Here is a 20,674-nt window from a genome sequence, read left to right as displayed (position 1 = left end):
AAGTATATGCATCCTCATCTAAAAGTAATCATATCTCAAACACCGAGTCCTCAGTTCTTTATAAAAAATTGTCCACGCTTACTTACCCCACAAAGATAATTGCAGGCTTGATGATGAATTTGCAGTATAATGATATTGCGCATAGCCTCAAACAGGAACATCATTTCAGTGCAAACTTATTTAACTTTTGTGGTATATGCGGTATCTATATAGGAGTCATAATGTGTTCTTACTGTTCACCCTGAACGGTACAGTGAATTGTGAAACTGCTGGGAATTGATGTTGGATGAGGAAAATGTATACTACCAATGACCAAGCATGCTAGTGAAATATGGGGATTGGACACCTGTGACTTTTAAGTTCTGAAAGTTTGATTTCTACATGAATCCATTCAATGCAATTTAACAGTAACATAATAATCAATTACGTACATTCATATAAAGTGTCACACTGCTGGCCTGGGCTATACACCTATCACGGCCAGTAGCATATGCTCTCTGTTATTTTAGGTGTTTTAAGAGGTCTGTCTTCACTCTATCGCATGGTTCCAACCCTCTCTAGGATCCTAAATCTCTTACGTTTTTTCCCTTCCAGGAATGAATGATCAGACATCTTTCTTGCTGGTCCTCCCAGGTCTATTTTCATACAAGCACCAAAACTCTGATCCTCTTAACTCACACACCTAGGCATTAGGTATACCAGATCAAGCAGTAGTTGCTCCAACACACCTCTTCTCTCATCTAGACACTTAGGTACCTTAAACAATGGAATATTAATTTTGACATACACCTCCATTTATCACACTCTAAAAACCAAAATACCTTAGACAGTGTGATCTTCACCCCAATGCACACATTCTCACATCACAGACTAGATAACAGAATATCATTTTCAAATTCCTCCCCCTCTGCAGTTCTCTCTCTACCTCAGGCTTCTTCCAGCTGATCCTGTTTGGCCAGGTATGCTGCTCCACAGTCAACCCTGGTGTTCCTGACATGGCAGCAGTCAGGCTCGATACCATGTTCCCTTTGCCTCAGTCTACCTGTCTGTTTGCAGCTCTTGGGCCACAGTGAGATCTTACGATTCAAGTGCTGTGCTGTCTAGACTTCCATGGCAAGAAGGTGCACCACTACTTGCCAGGCAATGCCCTACTTCTACTTGTGCCAACACTTCCTGTCAGCCTTGTTAAAGTGAGCCACAAGCAGTGTGCCCCTATACGACTTGGCCTGCTAAACAGTCATCTTGACAACAGGCCTGTCCGCTACCTGGAACTACCCTGTAGCCTGCAGAGTCCCACAGGCCTGTTAGCCATCTGTAACATGAACTCCCAGTTAGAGTTCGCACCCACTCTTCTTCCCTCCTAGAGCTTAGATGCAGACTGAATCCTTTTCTGTCTCAGCTGGACGTTTCACTTCCTAATTATCCTCAAAGGAGTGGCCAATTCCACAGAGAGCCAATCCAAACTTTTCTTTTACCTCATGTGGAATTTCATTCACCACAAGTAACATAGCAGAGGTACTAAAGTCCTTTGCTATAACATTTTAGATTTGATTGACCAAAATATGTCAAAATATCAAAATACTAGGAACAGCTATCGCATAGCATTATTTATTTGGGGTATTTTGTGTTTTTTGGTATTTTACAAAAAAATACCTCCCTCTGAATTGCAATTAATAGTCATTGTGTCTTCACTAGATGACAGTTTAGCAATACTTAGTCACTAGCCTTTGAGTATGGCATGTTTCTTGTAGATTTATTATTGACATCTCACACAGTGCAGTGTCTGGTTTTGGAAATTCTAGTTCAAAAGAGTGAGCTCCACATACTGACCCACCAAACTAATAACACAACTTATTAGCACATCCTAGCAAAGCTGTCAGCTTAGTTTAAGACGAAAACTATCTACCTTGTGGCATTTCAAGGGAGGCATTAGCTTTACTTATGCCTTTTGCTGAACACGAGAGACAACGCACAGTATGGAAGACTTAGAGAGCCTGCTGGAGGACACATTTCTGATAATGCTGGAAAACGATTACATCAGAATACAAATGCAGTTGGCAAACATTATAATCTTAAAGACTCATTAAGCACGACCTACCACAAACCAAGTTGTCCTTGTAAGATAGTAATTAAAGACAATTTTGCTCAGAATTTTCCATGGTCTTTTATTCTTTTTAATCTTACAAGCTGTGCAGTAAAAAAGCCCTTTGAAGTAAAGTACACTGTATTTACGTTTTTTGTAAACTGCACAGTCTCTTAAATCAGGAAACCAATGTACTTTGCCCTGAAATTACTGTTAAAAAAAAAGATTATATCAGCCTCAAGTGTTTACTCGTTCGGTTATCTAAATCAATCTCATTTAAAAAAAAATAATTCTATATTTAATCTGTAGGAAGCAAAACTTTAAAGTCAATGGCCTCTGTGATTCCCTGTGCACTGAATAATCTCACCTGTACCACAAAATGCAAGCTTTCTCTAACCACTGTAAATCTAGTTTTAAATGCCGAATTCATAAAGTGAAATAAAATTAACTTATTTGATGTGATTTTATTAAAGTGACGTAACAGTGTACTGAAGTAGTTACACATTTCACAAATACTACGTCCTAAAGCAGGGGTATCCAGTTCCTGGTGCTGGAGGACTGGTGCTGTCTGCAGGTTTTCTACAGTACGTCTCTTTAATGCAGCAGAACCTGTAGAGTTCCATCTTAGTGCCCTGCTAAGCCAGCAACGAACTGGTTTAGCTTGTTGAGTGCCGAGTTGGAATGAACACCAGCAGAGAGACAGGTTCCCGCAGGACCAGTATAGGACAGCCCTGTCATAAAATACCAGTGTGCTACTATGGATATTTTCCCCACAGTCTAAATCCTTTTGAATAACCAGTAACCTTTCTCAGTGTACATACCCATTCAAAAGACAGGATCCAGCAGCCTCTGGCTATCCCAAGCAAAACATTCAAAGTACGCCGGGGATGGCCAGTCACCACATGAGTAGTGCTTTCACACACAGTGTCCGCGAAAGAGAAGCCTCCCAGCTTGTTCACGACTTGAATGACTACATTCTGCTTGCTGTAACACACAAATTCACAACAGCCGTTACAGTTTCAGCCATAGGCAGGGTTATTAAATCATACTGATACACAATATATTATATTATTTGTCCAGTCAGCTTTATTTCTGGTCAACATTTTGGCTTCAGAGACTGAGAGAGCTGTAACAGACCTAATACAGATTTCTAGTTTCAACCAGCTTTTGAGAATGAAAAATCTTTTTAGTTGTCAAAGCAATACTTCCCTTAATATATGTCCTTCCGGATTGTCTCCGTGTAGAATTTCTTAATAAACTGAACTTGCACATTACAAAGGCCTGTACAAGAAATTATAGAGCTCCGTCGCAGACACTGATTATTCAAACATAAATCTGTCAGTAGTTCTTTGTTGAATTTTTGCTCCAGTGTAGGAGAATCCTCAAGTGCATTGAGCTCACATTTTTAGTGTATGCTCACATTGTCTGTTTATACACTTATATATTTTAAACGCTCAATATGAGCAATCCGAGTCACATATAATAAACGAAGACTTTAATGTGTCTGTTACCACAATCACTTCCTACTGGCAACTTGTTCTGTGCCAGTCTCCACCAAATACACAGCAAGGACACAATGCTCAAGCACAGCTCCCCAAGTCTAAAGGCAGTTGACTACCACAGTGTAATATACGTAAAATCCCTTTATATTTTTATACAAATCAGAGATCGGAGGAAAAAGAGATGTTGCCTAAAAAGAGCCATCTCTTTTTTTCCTACAATTAAAGAAGTAAAACCACTTCTAAACTCCTGCAAAATAAAATGAAGCCTGTTAAGCAGACATTATGTAAAGAGTTATCTTAAAAGTTTTTCTTATAGTATCAATACAAAAGTGGATAATACAATACTTACTCACTAGGCATGCTTGTCATCACTAATGTTCTTGTCACCTGAAAGACCAAGGAAATGCAGTTTGTTCACAGAAAAACATAACTTATGTTAAATAAATCTGCAGAATAATGAAAAAATTAAATGAACATAGGAATATACTACAGCAATAGCACTGCAATTATATTCCCTTTCAAATGTCTAAGTCCTAAACATCACTGATACATTTATATATATATATTTATGGCAACACTTTGTCAATAAGTCACTGACAGTAGGATTACCCAAGTATTGGTGCACACCCGGCTGAGTACCACTTGGGTTGATCGCCCTCGAGGTGCCCAGGTGTCCAGGTGTCCTCAGCTAGCTGTGCAACACTGGTGGGAGTGATCACCTCATTACTACTCCACAGACGCTGATTTTCCGGTGACTTTGCTATGGGTGAGCCCAACAGCAAACCGACCTGCCGTGAATGTAACTATGGATTTCACGAACTGTGGAAATTCTTTAACTCCTGATGGTGTACTGGATGTCTATTTCCGAGGTGCGATTGTCAGCTGAGATATTTCAGAACATCCACACTTCCATTACCAGAAAGCTGCTTGTTTTACTTTTTACATTATATGTTGAACTATAACTATATTCACCAAAACAAAAGGCAGAGAGAAAGAAAGACACTTTGAGATCCTTTCGGCTGAAAAGTGTTATATAAATGCTAAAAAGTTGTACAAACTAAAATATGTTAGGTGAAAATAGAGATACCATTATGTCATTAAGCATATGAGTATACTGTATAAAGTCTCAGCAGAAAAGCTGCATTCTGCCTGAAGTATTGCAAGCTTGTCTTAAGAGTAGAACAGTTAAGAGCACTAATATCCTCCGAAATGCTTAAATTTCACTGTAAATGGGTACGTGCAGGACACCTCCCTAATTACACAACCCATGATCATTAGCAACATTTCTCAGAGACTGTTCCTGAGACACACACAGAGCTTTTCCTCTTTGAGAAACAGTGAGAGCCTCCTGTCTCCCCACAGGATACTGAGGCAAAGGACTCACGTAAGTGACTGAGAACAACACATTGTTATGAAGTTAATCACACTGCAACCAAACGTTACATGTCCTGTTATAAATATATAGAGCAACTGTCAATAATTACACTGTAGTGGATAAAGAGGTTATAAAATGGATGGAGGGACAGTTTACCCTTATGCCTCAACAGAGACTCCATCCCAATAACATTACAGACTCCATCAGTGCGAATCACAGTCCTTTGGTTCTCTGTACACCAACTCAGTGTTACAGACTGCTTTAAACAGGTTTTCTGGACGAAAAACTTAACCTTAAACCCATAACATTTCAGTGTGCAAAATATTTATGGGAAGAAAAAATGTGCCTCTGCAAAGCATTGCTTAAAACCTCAAACTTCATACCAAGATGCCAGCAAACCGTACAAAAGCATTCTTTTTTGCCCAAATTAGCCTTTCAACCAAGAATCTTAAAATGTAGTATTTGCTAATTCTTCTTTTCTAAAAAGCTCTAAGTTGGTGAAATGTTTATCTATGTCTCCTTTGAAAACCGGAACCGATTCTCTGCCACAACACGAGTCTTTCTTTAGCTGTTAAGCCATAGACTGACAAATCACTCATCACAGTGAAAACAAAAAGAAGACGCTAAAAATTAGTATTGTTACATTAAATGTAGGAAAAAAACCCATCTTAATTTAATCAAAGAAGAATAATAAAATTAACACTGCCAGGCAGTTGTGGGTTACTGTGGTAAACCTCCAAGAATTCTCTTTCCAATTTGGGCTTGAAGGAATGCTTTCAAAAAAAGCCTGCCCTATTATTAGACACGTGTCCTAAAAAGTGCCTGCTTTGCAAAAGTATTTGTAAACAATCTTCACAATCAGACTAGCTTTTGTAAAAATAATCAAAAGCAAAAAAATGTAGTGGTGCACTTTTTTGCAGCATTGAAAATAGGACTTTTCTTTTGGTGCTGTAATGGCTTAGCTTGCAAGGACAGACAAGCACAGACTGCTGTCCATGGAAAAAAACACAAAAGTATTAAGTGAACCCGAAACGGAGAATTTGTGTGAACTGTTGCATGATTTGCTTCCAACAATGTCTTAATACAAATGAAGGAAATTCTTGGGTGTATGACACACTCTCTTGGAAGCTAAGTCACGCAGAGCAAGATGACTCAGGCCACTATTTGAGACCAATGCAGGGCCATTTCCAATAATGCACTTGTATCAAGAATTTCTTATTGGTGGATCTGATCTCACTGGTAACACGTAAGCATCATCTTATCAGGAAATTCAAAGTCACATTAATCTGCTGTTAGCATTTGATTTTACCATGTCTTCAATCCATTATGAACAAAGTAAAGCAAAGTCAAACTGAATTACTGGTATAAAATGTAAAGGAAATTATGACATGCCTTGATTATCACTGAACTGTTAAATTTCCTTAATTTTCCCAGTCTTACAGACAAGGAGGCTGTCTTTTTGATTCCCTGTGGACACAGGAAATATATGTTTTTCACATAACCTACTTTACAGTACAGTCTTCAATCACACTTGGACCAGTATCTGGAAAACTTCCTCTTTCTGCTGGGAGAGATTCATATTCACAACATTTTTTCATCAGAAAAAAAAACATGAAATTAAAGACAAACCATTAAGTGTCAGAAGGCCAAAAAATGTTTATTTTAAATCAATCTGTATGCTTCATCAACTGTAACAGTAAAATTCAAATAAAAAGATCCACCTGGTAAAGTTTTTAACTAAACAATGGTTTGAATAAACGTTATTTTCAGCATAAACAATATCTAATTTCCCCAGTAAACCAAAGCAAAATGGTCATAAAAGATAAAAGAAACAATTTGTTATACAATACCCAAAAATATAATAAAAAAACAAATGTAACAGTATATTTAATATGAATCAGAAAATCAATTTTTCAGTTTGGTTTTTACAACCAACGCGAGTAAAGAAATTTGTTGGATATTTTGTTAATGCACCAGATATAAAGTAGTACTATAGTCTGTGGGAATTGTAGAAGGAACTGGGAAAGTTGCAGTTACAAATCATGAAAGACTATGAAAATGTAATTTGCTTAATAAATAAAGTTCAAATCCGTTTACTTATGACTTCATTTTGCACTTTGACCTGATGGAATTTTAACTCAGGATGTCCTGGGTGAAAGTAAAGATGACTAAGTCTAAACAGCATTCCAGATGTCAGTTTTTCATGAATATCGGACACAGTATGTCAAAAGAGATCATAACGGTTCAATCTAGAGAAAAATGCTGTGGTTAAATGAATAATCATTTTGAAATCACTGCATTATCTCTCAGTTTGAACACTAAAAATGTGGAAAAGATTTTTTAAACCCAATTCCATTATTTTACAGAAATACCTTCTTCGTTCAATATACAACATTCTGTTTTAACACATTCATAATTTTAAAAATCATAAGTAATATTACTGTATTATATGGTAACAAAAATGGGCAATAAGAAAATTAATCTTGCTGAACAACGAAATACAGGAATTCACTGATCCAACATCTTTTTCATAATTAAAACAGTATATAGTATATATTAAACTGGCATTGACTTTTAAAACAAAAGAAAAGGGATTAACAAAAGAAAAAAATAATTTAATTTCCCTTTTACAAATATCATGCTAAAGGGTTCTTAACTATTATTTTCTAATTCCAATGAATACATTAAAAGTTTACATCTAACGCTGATTACAGACTAACTTTCTAATGTTAACCATCTTAAACTGCTGTGATTTTTGTTTTCTGTCTTTTAAGCAAAACCAACTTATTTTCATTATCACCTCCTTCCATGTGATCACACTTAATGATGCCACTTCTGTTAGGCCCTGTCATGTTATAACTTCAGCTCCAGGGCCCACTTTGTAAGTGGTGCTGCACACAGACATGCTCATAAGTGGTTTAAAGGAATCTGACTGCTGTGATCGAGAATGACATAGAACATACCAGAGTTTCCCCCCATACCAGGGGGGGAGAGGAGATAGATGCAATTACATTTTCAAGGGAAATGAACAGCAATTATCTTAATTACAAAAAAAATTAAAAAGAAGACTGAACTTCTAGGAAAAGATGGAATTGGTATAACGCTCAATCTGAAATAATTGTGAAAATGTTTCCATTGCTAATCAGATAAAATCCTCCAGCTCAGCCTTTTATCAAGAACTGTACTGGTTCGTTAATGTTAATTGACCCAACTGAATGTAACCTAACCTCTGAACTGTAAAAACAAAGCTCCACAATCCCAATGTGCCATATTGTATAGAAAAATAAATAGGCTTCCATTGCACTGTATCACCTACTAGTTCTTCTTCAGAACCACATCCGCCACCAAACATTAGAACCTAATGCTTTAATAAAAATATATAATTAAATGAACAATAAAATAACACAAACACTGCTGGATAATGCCCATGTCTGAGTTCATTTGAAGCACTTTGAATACTATAACTAGTGGATTATAATAATGACACTGTGAACACTTGGAACCTGAGAATTCTGAACAGTAAATCTTCAGAGTGCACCTAAGGCTTTTTTCTTCATTGCACATGGGAACGTTTTGCATAACTTCTGCCTACGTATGTGTATATTTATCTGCATCATCCTCAGACATTTATATGTCTCATGTTTCGCTGTGATTTTGTTAACAAGAAGCAACAATTAAAAGCCAAGCTAGTTTGCTTCTTCGTTCCTGTTTCCAATAAAACTGCACCCTACCGCCATGTGAGGCTTTGCACTCATCCTTGATAATCCCATGGCTGACTGACGCCACTGGAGTTTCTCTCACTTCTCATTCATCGCATTTCAAATCCAAACTTTAGATTTAATCGTTGTTTTATCACTCTTGGGACATCTGTTCATGCATATACTGTATCTGTGCCGGTTATTTTCAGCTGCTGTTGTAAGGCTGATAATGCAACACTTTTTCAGAGGTCTTGTTTTTTCATGTGCTTCAAATAAGCATATTTTGTTATGAGATATGAAAATGAAAGTGACTTCCTGAACAACGGTCAGAGACTGATGAAAGCCAATTGCGGCAAAGAAGGAGCTCAAGTTCTGTTCAGGCTGACAGAACACCAAAGAGGGCACAGCTTCTGCTACACGGCCAGGTGCACTTTAGTGGTTAAATAGCAGAACAATGCAGCTGCTTAACGTCGCCTACAGCTCACAGAAAGGAAGACAGACTGCACTTTCTAGTCAGCTAATGTGCATCACACTTCACACACTATATGGCCATTTGAGGCTTTAATTGAAGCAAGAAATGACAACTGCAAAATGACAAACTACAAATTATTCAAACAACAAAATTAAACAAAAATATGTTTTGCAATTTGCACTTGTTTTGCAGTCAACATCATCTAGTCAACATTTAACATTTGCATTTTGTATCTTGTTTTCATAGATAATCTGTTAAACAGCATACAACAATTAAAATAAAACTTCCCAATATCAATAGGCAACTTCCCAATATGTGATGACTTGGGAGAGCAAGCTGTCTCATAGGAGTAGCCATAACCCAAAACCTCTTGTGCATTTAACAGAAAATGGATTGTCATTGAAAGTGTGGTCAGAGATGTTCAACATTTATGATAAATGTAGAATGATTTTCAAACTTTAAATAATAGTATACAATTCATTGCCATAATAGTGATTCACATGAGTACAGCTTCCAAAACAATAAATCACAGCACTAATGTAGCACTAACTAAGGCAGGTGTGCACTCTCAAGGCAACAGTCTATTTGTCTGTAGTCTGAGCCGTTTAAGTTTTTTCACTTCCTTTGAAGCTTTATAATATCCATGAGAAACGGCAGGACACATCTACTGGTTGTTAACTTTTATTTATTGACCACTTATGAAGAGGAAAAAAAGGCAGGCAAGAGGAATCGGAAATGTAATGAAACCTATTTCAATTTTTACTGCGAGTAAAAGATCATGTTTTCCGGTTAGGCTATCACTTTTATTCTGATTCATATTCCCTGTGTAGATATTTTCATGCCATTTTATGTTTACACATTCCAAACTACAGTCAGCATTGGTTTCATTTAGATAAAAAACATGCATGTATATAAACAAGCCTGAGCTGTGAGTCATTCGGTTATTTTTCTTAGTCTTTCTACAGTACATTTTAGCTACATAATTTGTCATGTAACAATCAAACTAAAAAAATACACAAGAGATTGAATTACCTGAAGGAAAAGCCATGAAACCTCAAACTCGCAAATGGCATTGCAGGCAGGCTTACACATTTGTAAAACCAAATTATACTGAAAAATTCCATTCTTGAAGAGCACTTCTCCAAATTTAACTGTGACACAAAAAGTTAGTAAAAAAGACTTGGGGGGAAAAAAAAACACAGTATCTATCGATAATAAGAGCAACACCCAACTGTATCAACGAACATAGGACTTAAAATGGTTACCTTCATCTTTTGTTCCATTTTCAATTTCTTCTCATTGCATCTGTGTGTCTGGTTCTTATACATTTCAGAACTGTTGACACTTTGATCACCAGCTGAACTTTTACTTCCACACCCTAAAACCAAGGCCATTTAAAAAAAGTGCATTAGTGGAAAAAAACATGTTACCCCAAAACCTAACGACTAAAAATAACAGGTGCACTGGAACTGTGGCATACATGCATACACCATCCTGCAGACACTCAGCTCACTCTCCAGTGCACGTTTTAACTGTATTTTGGTACATTTGAGTTATAATACTTGAAACATACATTTTTACATGGCAGATCTCACTGATAAGAACAGCATACTTCCAATACCAGAGAATCATTAAAACATATACATATATAAAATTTTGATAAAAAGCAGAAACTGTTTAATGTTTAAAATTGGCAATAAGCCCAGATTTGTACTACTATACATTTCTCTAACCAGCGGACAGTGGTGCCAATGTCAGAATTAACACACTAAGTGCTTTTTTGATTCCAGCCGGTCTTCTGTTACTCTTTTGTTCAGAAGTTACAAAACAGAACCTTCAACAATGTCAGCAGGACCAATTCAAAGGAGTAACCAGCTTTTTAAATCAAGTTTCCAATGATTGAATTTGTTCTGTGATGCAGTCCTCCTGTGATTTCTCCTTCACTGGAAATGCGAGACTGTCACCAGGGATCTCAACTCCCTCAAACTTAACTAAAATATTGTACCACTATCTGTTTGCTACTTTTTCATTTTTCCCTTTTGATTCATGTGCAATCTCAGGAGACTTAAATCAATATTTCTTTTTTGATTTTTTTCTGAGGGATGCAAAAGACAATAAACATTCACAAAGAAAAAAAATTTATTAGCAATATATTTAAAAGTAAACATCAAGATTAAAAGGGAATTGTCAAATAAATGTGCGTTTTTACAAATCTTTCACAGCTAATCTATGATAAAAAAAATAAAAGCATGAATTTATACAAGTTTCCTGAGAAGTATTTCTGGATTACTGTCTTTTTCACAAACAGGTTTGCTCACTATAATAGGAAAGTTCATTAGAAAAGAAAATTCCTGAACTACAAAGTTAAAAACTGGATGAATAAAAAAAACTCACAAATTTATTCAAGTAATAATGGCATAACTAATTCTGAGAAGTTATAAAAGAAACTTCCACCAAGCTATGCAGGCTACACAAGCATATAGCCCTGGCAATTATGAGACAAATTCTGATGCATGAAATTGTATATGGCTAATAAAGTGATCTTATCTTATTCTAACTGTATGAGTATAAATTAAGAAATTAGACCAACTATTCCCCAAGCAGTGGTGCACAAGCGAGACAGTAGTGCCTGACATAGGGCTGGAATTAGTCACACAGGGGGGACTCCAGTGGCCTTCAGACTGGATGGGATTGGATACAACTGCAGTGACATGGGCAACAGACTTGTACCTCCTCCAATCAGCACCAACTCTCCTATCAGGCACTGTGGAGCTCACAGCATGTCTAATTACAGATGTCTCAGGAGGTGGGAGAGCTGAATGAGCACTTCTGTGTCCCAAATTCACCAGAGAGAGTGGAGTAATGATTAAACAACTGGCAATTCAAACATATCTATATATAACAAAAAACAGCGATATAGCACGCAAAACATAATTAGTGCTGTACATGGCTCAATATTACTGTTAACTTACATCTTCATTTACTACTTTTTTCATCTTCTTATTCCATTGTACAGAACACTTTTCCCATAAATTCCTTATTGTTATTTCAGTTTATATTCTTAATTACTTTTATATGCGTGTGTTCTGAAAACCACTGTCAATTTGTGGATACTGACAACAGCTGGCGTAATTGGCAGTGGGGACATACTTCAAAGAAGCAAACAGTGCTTCAACAGTGAGCATTACTGTTCTTTGAGAGCGACAATCTAATAGGTTAATAAATCACCTTAAATCTTCAGCAGCACAAGACCTCAGGAACAGGTTAATTTAGTTTCATTAAAGCCTGAGTCAACCAGTCTAACCTACCTGTCAAGTCTGAAGCTGTTGATGAATTAAAGAGATTTACAAAACCTTACAGATTGTTGCTCTTGAGGACTAGACACATTACAAAGGCATTCAATAATCTCTCAAGTGATCTCTGTTAGAAGGTGGGTATTTTCTGCTCACAGTGGGATTCTGAAGGTTTCCACAAGAACTCTTTTGTTGGAACCTTAATCACTGCTGAGACTACACCTTTTCTTGCTGTTTATTGTACCTGTTGTATTTTCCTCGTCTGATCTCTTTCTCTTCCCCGGGGGCTGCTCCAGTACAAACTGAGGAAAAGAAATCGACTGAGATGACAAATTTCCTAAGGAAGACCGTCTTATGCAGGGATCATGTTTCCAAACATTAGCAGAATAGAAATAGTCCTCATACTCCAATTCATCCTTGGATGGTGAGCAACCTAAAGATTTGCTTGGAGTCTTCATGACAGAATTGACAGATCCCTTTTTTTGTGGGCCAGAGGTTTTCACAAATGTAGAATATTCCTGGGGTGATACTACAGATATATTATCTGTTGTTTCTTTTTTGCATGTAAGCTTATTTGTGCAAACATCTACAGCAGTAGAACAATTCACTACAGAGTTCAATTTGCTACCATTGTCATTTTCTTCCATGTTCAAAGATACTCTACTGTTGCTTTCTTCAATCGATTTCTGCCTTTTGTCTTCTTCATTGGGCTTTCCATCACATGTATCCTTGTTTGAAAAGGCTGTACTTTTTTGCTGTGACTTTACTCTGGCCGAGTGTCTTTTAGGCTTCTTTATTGGAGGAGAACAAGTAATATTTCTCTCCTGTGACTCATCATTACTTTTATCAATGCGCACATTAGAAGAGGATGTCTCTTTTGGCAATTCTTTCTCATTCTTTTTTAAAGAACCACCAAACAGGTCACCAAAAGAAGAGTTCAGATCAGCACTTTCTTCCTCTGTAAACAAACAGGGAAAAGAATATAGGTAATCAATCGATGAGTCTCATATTTACAAACCTAGACATTTTGCATAAGCAACTTTTAATTATTTTTCTTAATCTGATGAATCCAGAAAGTAACTTAAATGGATTACATTTATATACCACTGTAAAATGTGATTATGTTCATCACAGGCTATATAATACTCAGTTAAGTGAATTTGAAATGACCTTTGTTAGTTTGTTTTCATAAAGAAGTGGCTACCAGCTTACTGATTCACACACAATCGTCAAGATGTCAACAATTATTGTAATGCTTGCACGTAATCCTGCTTCAGATGTTTAAAAAGTTTGCGGTAGCATGTATGGGTAATTATATGTTAGGATATATAGAAATATATTATCCAATAATATAAATGATAATGGAAAATGACCACTACAATACATCACCTTGACATCAAACCCTCACAACCTAACAATAGTGCAGCATAAATAAAACAGTAGCAAAGAAAACACTTAATCTTTTATAATTACCTAGGTTTTGGAAAAAAGAACTTGATGGAGAATTTCCAATGGATGGTCTATGGGAAGACTGTGATGAGCCTGACTCGATCATCTGTGAGGCTAAGAGAACACTGTGGTTAGTTGTGCTGCAGAACATGGGTGTGGAGAAACACAAAGTCAAGGAATGATAAACATGTGGAAAAACACTCACATAGATACAAACAAGCAAAACTCCTTGCCCCAAGCTTAGATTCAAAATTTATATATAGACATTATGCACACACATGAAAAGTGTAGTAAAACAAATTTAACAATTGATCAATAGTATTACAATCCAGAAACGAAAACAGCCGAAACGGGTAGGATTTAATACTGGGTTCATCAGTCTCATATAGGTAACACTGAAACAAAGATGGAAACATAGCATCCTTTTCACAGCTTTAGTAAAAACTGATTGCATCATCTTGGTCTAATATGGCGATGTCCAATATTGAACATCTAAACGTGAAAATTACCAGTGGGGGATAGGTTCTCTCTTTTTTGTTTCATCTCGTCTAGCCGTTTTGCCATGGAATCTGCCCTCTTTACAAGTGTAGGGTTGTACACAAGCGTGCCTTCTTCATCAAAGATCACGGACGGAAAACTAGTGGCTGCAACACACACAAGTTAAACACAAAAAAGCTTTATTAAAGATGCACAACCACTCCATGGTTAGGCTGGTTTCTGACAGATTAGTGCATTACCAATAGGCGATTTAGGAAGATTCAGGTCTTTTATCATTCTGTCGAGCTTCCTCTGCATTCGCTTGTCATTTTGAGGGGTCCTGACTTTTTTGTCCGTCGGTTGCATGCATCGATGCTTCAAAAGCAAAAAAGAGAAACATTGCAATCTTGAGAAATGAAGAATGTCCCTCATACAGTATAGTCAGCTTTGCATGCAACTTGTTTTCTTATTTCCACACTGGTTGAACATTTGTATAACAAAAATATATTTTCAGTGAAGCAGTAGAGACGGAAGTATGTTAGGAAAAAAAGCATATTCTTATTTAGTGCTACCTAGATTTTAAGCAGAGAAAAACATTTTGCAAAGAAATTTAGTTCTTAAGATGCAAATCAATTTGTGCAAGTTCTTCTGGCACAATCTCATCATTTATCTCAATATTTTGTCTTGCTCAAAGAGATCTGTTCAAAACTTTTTTTCCCCATGTAGAGGTCACTTTAGAAATTCCAACAATGTTCTGCAGAATAATTCAGAGCACAAAACGTCTTATACTTCCCTTAAAAGCCCTGGATAATATATCTTATGGCACTCTGCTTGTCTTGCTGTTGACTCCTGCAAGTGCTTGATGACAATACACAGTCTTTTTATATTTCAAACTCCAGTCTTTCTGCACTGCTAACACGAGTTCTTGGCAGCACAAGGCAAATTAAAAATGGGTCAAAATTATCTAATTTTTTCATTAGATAATTTAATTTGGGCATATTTATAAGTGTACCAAAAAAGGCTTGAACTACAAGAAAAATAATGCAGAATATTAAAATAATACTCATATTTATTACAGGATATTAACGTGTTTTTCTATGCAGCATACTTACCGTTCTTTTGTTGAACTCATCCCACACAGCAGGGTACAAACTCTCATCAGCACGTTGACCACTTTCTTTACAGCTGCAAAAAAAAGACCTTTAATTAAATGTAAAGTATTTTAAAGCTGTAAAAATGTGTAGGATTTTTCCTGTCGGAACTTAAAAATAATTGGCTTTTTTAGATATTTACCTAAATGTATCACAAGCACAATAAAATACATTAATTTCTTCCATATAAAAAATAACCTTTTGTCAAAGGATTATGGGTGTGTGGAACAAGCTACGTATCCAAGGATGAAGGCAAAACCCTGGCTTCTTTCAAGAAACAGTGGCATAAGATCTTTGGATCTATTAGTTACTACAAAACTGGCTCAAAAGGGCCAAAAACCTCGTCTCATTTGAAGCCTAATATTATTATGCAATCAGGGCCACCTTGTGTTTACAGGTGGAAATGCATGGAAACTGCTACTAACTGTCACATGTCCTTCATTTTGCACAGCATTTAGTAAAGCTGTAAATCACCTGCAATGAATTTCACATTTATAAAGCACTTATGAAATGGTACATATCTGACTTTGCAAGTTACAAGTGTAAATATACAGTACTTTATGCATGTACATTCCTTGTGTTTCTTCCATTTAAATTGGGTAAGTAGTGAAAATCCAGGTATCGTTTGAGATTTGAATCTTCTAACCCAGTTCTCTTCTCACCACCTGGGTAATGATGATCTACTTGAGAACTGTTTCAAAAACTGTAATTGTAGGAGTGAGTTTCTGCCTCAGGTCACAAAGGCATTTAAAGCCAATTAAAATAATGCTTAATCTAGTCACTTTACAGATTTTTTTTTTTACCAAAAAGATTAAAGACATCAATTTTTTTTAAATATTATTTTCATTGCATTGACGTATTGCGACTGGTGCATTGTGACAACCCAAGAGCCATGTACAAAAATTAACCAGTTCGAAAAATCGTCACTCATACACTCGCACACTTTCATTTTACAGGTCTGAAGGGAGTAAATGTATCGTTACAACTCAAAATATTATTTACTATTAATGATCAACTATAACCCAAAAAGACACAGGTACCCAATAACCTGTGCATATGCATGTGTGCTTTGCAAGTGGATTTGTTGATCTTCTTTTGCTTTATGCTTCAACATTTAAAAACAAAAGACAAGCTTTTGATCTTAGCTTCTTCTTTTAATAACTTTTCTGAAGTTCTTCTGTGCCAATTACTGGCATTCTTAGTACAAAATTAATGTGATTTTTGGCTGCTGACAGGACACTAGCCTCGAGCTGGAGCTGTCACATCACCTTCTCTCTTTGACTATGTGAAAAATTAAAATTAAAATCACATCAACTCAGGGTAAAAGACTAGTAAAAAAAAAATAATTGTGCCATTAATATTTTGCCAGATTTACCTCTCCACCCAAAGAACTGAAACAAGCTTCACACCAGTCTTTTTCGCTTTTTGCCATGTCTTCTGATGACCATCTTTGAAAACTACATGCGTTACTTGTTTGTTAAAGGTTTTTGTTACCTGTAACAGCAAAACAATATGGTTAGGAAATTTAAATAGTATCATGGCAAGGAAATACATTATTTTGACATTCTGAAACTCAAGTGACAAAGTATTGAAAAAAAACATCTAAATATGAATTAAAGTGAAATTTAATTTCACAAAATACATTGGTCATAAGCATAAGTCAGGGCGATTTCACATCATTTTATAAACATATGATTAAAAAACAAAAACATCAAAGTTTTTATAGGGCATGATGAAATGTGCAAGCTAATTACCTTAAGAAAACATTCAGCTATTAAAGTCAATGGTTAAGCTAAACTTGGGGACTGTAATGAATTCTTCGTGTGGCCAGTGAGCAAAAAACTTTAGTTGAATGCAATTCATTTGATAAAATCCTAAAATCCACAATAACCCTATAACCCTGAATAATAATAATATTTAAGCAAATCAGGATAGATGCCTTTGCAGGGCTTTCTTACACTATTGCAAAAGGAGACAAGATGCTGGATAAGAGGTTTCAACAGGCAATTTAAGGCACATTCTTTCGACCAGGAGTTCCCTAGCCTGCCCCTGGAGGCCCAGAGGCTTTTATACAACTGAACCCTTAAATGACTTCAGAACAGAATTCATTTTTGCCATCTTTCAGAAAGCAGGTCTAGCCATACAGACCTCACTGCACACGGTGACTGGGAATCCCTATATACTGTAGCAGGACAGAACTGGCCAAGTGTTGGCCAAGGTTTCACATAGAAAAGTGACCTTTTTCAGGTGGAGATCGTCTTTTTGAGCGAGTTTTTCAATCAAGCAACGTGTTAGTTCAATTAAGGGTTCAGTGAAATAAAGAAATTGACAGGAACAATAACTCCTTCAGACTAAAAGTGTTTTGCTCCACTACTTTAAGGGTATCTAATATATAAATATCAAAATGAGCCTTCCTTTAAGGTACACTGGGACATAACTGGTGTGTGAATTTTAATGTTTCCATTATTATAAATATTGAACTAAAGTTTAAATCAAATTAATATTGACTTGAATCCTTATTTTTTCTTACTTTAAAAATGGTAACAAAAATACTGTAAAAATCCTTTAACTAAAGCAAAAAAATCACTTACCACTGCTCCCATATCCATTAACTGCAGAGCAAACGTTTTGGAATAATTTTCATTCTTACTGGACGACCATACGTCAACAAAGGCAACAACATCTAAAAAAATAGCATTAAGCACTGTCAGGCAGGCACACTGCATGAAATAAATAAAATGTCAAAAATGCTTCCTGCTAAAACTACTCTAAATTAACATTTTTAAAGTGAACGTCATAGTCAGTAAGCTTATTGCACTAACAAGCTAAGCTGTTTGAGCTGAAAGATTACTCTGTGTGGAGCTATAAACACTAAATATGTTTGGCTATTAAATCTGGTTAATGAATAAATAATGTAGTTTGTTTGCTGTACTGTTGCATACATACTCAAGTGACCCATGAACATATGACAAGTTCACATTTAATTTCTAAAATAAATTAAATTAAACATGCTTAACCTTTTTTTTTTACACTGTGGAGCATTTCAACAGCCTAATTATAAATGTTTTTCTCTACTCGTTGAAAATGTCCATCAAATCTAAAATGCTAATACTTATAAACCCTCCAGTTTCAGAAATGTAAATGTTTCTGACACATTCCAGGGTGCAGGCAGCATCAAATTAAAACTGTACCTTTGAGGATAGCAGCACCATTGTGGTTTCCAGTCATTGTTCAGTGAAGGCAAGACTCTCAAAAACAGTTTTAAAACCTGCAAAATGATTTTTGTTATTGTCAGACTGCTATGTAAAGACAAATTGCTGTACAGGTAATATTTCTAAAAACAAAAAACAACAGATGTAACTGAGGGTGTATAAACACCATCAGCCAGTTTAAGACAGTGGCTCTCAGAAAGGAAAAAAAAACGATGAAGAAAAAACAATCGCAGTGTTTAGTCTACAAGAGCCTGGTGTGTCCTCTAACTGAAAGGTACAGTGGCATGTACCAGACTTGAACATCATGTGTAACTCTGCTCTCATGGAAGGCAGGGGTCAAACTCGAGGCAATTATGTCTCTTGACCATTCCTAACCTGTACTCTGCTGCAATAAACACCATTTTAAGCGCATTTGTACTCTTCAGTTTAAATCTTCAGAAGGGAACTACAGGTCTAAAAATACTCGTATAATACCCGCACTAAGTATCTTGTAACGTTTCTACACATCCCGCAGGGCATCAGATCAGATGCCCTCAACATTCATATCAGGTCTCACAGTCTGCAAGACATCCACAGCCTCCGGGTACATCAGATTTGTACATGCAGGTACAGTATGAGGAATTACAATACTACACTGATTGCCTACCTACTCTGTCTGGAAAACTTCAAGTTTAGAAAACCTTTAATCAAACTAACTCACTATGGGTGTCTTCTGTGTTTCAATGTCCCTTACAAAAGATGTTAAAATGGAGGTATAATGAATAAACAAAAATAAAAATGAAAATATAAATAAAGGGGAGGTACGTCAATAGTCGCTCTTAGCAGTATTTGTTGATTTGACCTTCGTGTTATTCAGTTGTATCTATTCACCACATGGACAAAATTCAATGCTAAATAACACCAGCTGCTTGTGCAACTGAAAATCCAACCTAGCAGCCCAGGTAAAAGGGGCAGATCCAAGGGATATGTGCTCCAGTTTGAAAAAATGGCTTTTGATTTTTAAGTGGCACTATGTCAGAAGATGGCATATGTGTAAGAAAACAAAAGCCTAACTGTTCAGCTGGTCCTTTCACAACAAAGGCATGCTGATGTTTCCTGGTGATGCTAACATTTGATCTGCAAAAGACAAGAACAAAAATGAAATATTAAAGAACTTAAGCATGGAACCGGCTTTTGAGCTATCTAAATGCATCAAACAGCTGGCGATGAAGGCAGGAGAGAAACAAAAATCTTCCATTAATTCAATTTTTTTTCTTTTATTAAGACCATGCTGAGAATGCCTGAAAACAGGATGTCAGGCGAAACAGATGACTGCCTTCAATTTAGCCTGCAATGAGGTGAGGGATTACATTTGCATCAAAATGAGAAGTTATGAATTACAGCCTTCAGCAATGACTTTTCCAAAGAAGTCTGCTTGGAATCCTGGTGAATACTGTTAACAGGTTAGGGAGCAATATTATTCAGATGAACACAGAAACATCATTTGAAAAGGTGTGTAACTGGGGAATCTAGTAAATAAAATTTTTGTTTAAGTGCCTTTTTCAACTTCTTTCTGTGGTTCGGTTATTGTTAATGTTCAATAAGATCTTGATTACATCAACAAGTAATATTTTCATGAATCTAATTTAGATGTTTTCAGTGGTACAGGAAGGTTTACTGTACTAAAATGACAGAACTGTTATAATATTCTAGTTTAATCTCATCAGATCTCAGTAGCTCAGACTGGACCCGGTTGATACTGGAATGTGAAACCTTTAATAGCAGCTACAAGATGCTATAAATGGCTACTGCTATTAGTGGTATTGCTTGACCATTTTTCCTCTGGACCAGAACTGTTAAACCAATGCCCCAGTACAGTGACAGAAATTACTGTTCTGTAAGGGTGCTGTCGTTTGGATGAAACATTAAACCTGAAAAATCCCAGATCCCAGTGCACTGTTAATAAGCAGTAGGGGTGTTTGT

General features: G+C 36.2%; 1 protein-coding gene across 1 annotated transcript in view; it reads right to left on the bottom strand.

Moving 5' to 3' along the window:
* mcph1 (microcephalin 1) overlaps positions 1-19,829 on the bottom strand; it is a 53,406-nt gene extending 33,577 nt beyond the window's left edge. The window contains exons 1-12 of the mRNA XM_088934102.1: positions 19,766-19,829; positions 18,692-18,768; positions 18,092-18,183; positions 16,876-16,994; positions 15,462-15,534; positions 14,610-14,724; positions 14,382-14,516; positions 13,897-13,986; positions 12,668-13,381; positions 10,396-10,508; positions 3,935-3,972; positions 2,905-3,067 (exon numbers count right to left, since the gene is read on the bottom strand). Coding sequence (XP_088790228.1) covers positions 2,905-3,067; positions 3,935-3,972; positions 10,396-10,508; positions 12,668-13,381; positions 13,897-13,986; positions 14,382-14,516; positions 14,610-14,724; positions 15,462-15,534; positions 16,876-16,994; positions 18,092-18,183; positions 18,692-18,728 — 1,689 coding nt within the window. The 5' untranslated portion in view covers positions 18,729-18,768; positions 19,766-19,829. The remainder of the gene's footprint in view (positions 1-2,904; positions 3,068-3,934; positions 3,973-10,395; positions 10,509-12,667; positions 13,382-13,896; positions 13,987-14,381; positions 14,517-14,609; positions 14,725-15,461; positions 15,535-16,875; positions 16,995-18,091; positions 18,184-18,691; positions 18,769-19,765) is intronic.
* Positions 19,830-20,674: the final 845 nt, after the last annotated feature.

Source organism: Atractosteus spatula, chromosome 15 (assembly GCF_055471065.1).
Source record: "Atractosteus spatula isolate fAtrSpa1 chromosome 15, fAtrSpa1.hap1, whole genome shotgun sequence".
In the NCBI taxonomy this organism is placed as follows: domain Eukaryota; kingdom Metazoa; phylum Chordata; class Actinopteri; order Semionotiformes; family Lepisosteidae; genus Atractosteus; species Atractosteus spatula.
This window is presented reverse-complemented; position numbering and strand designations above follow the sequence as displayed.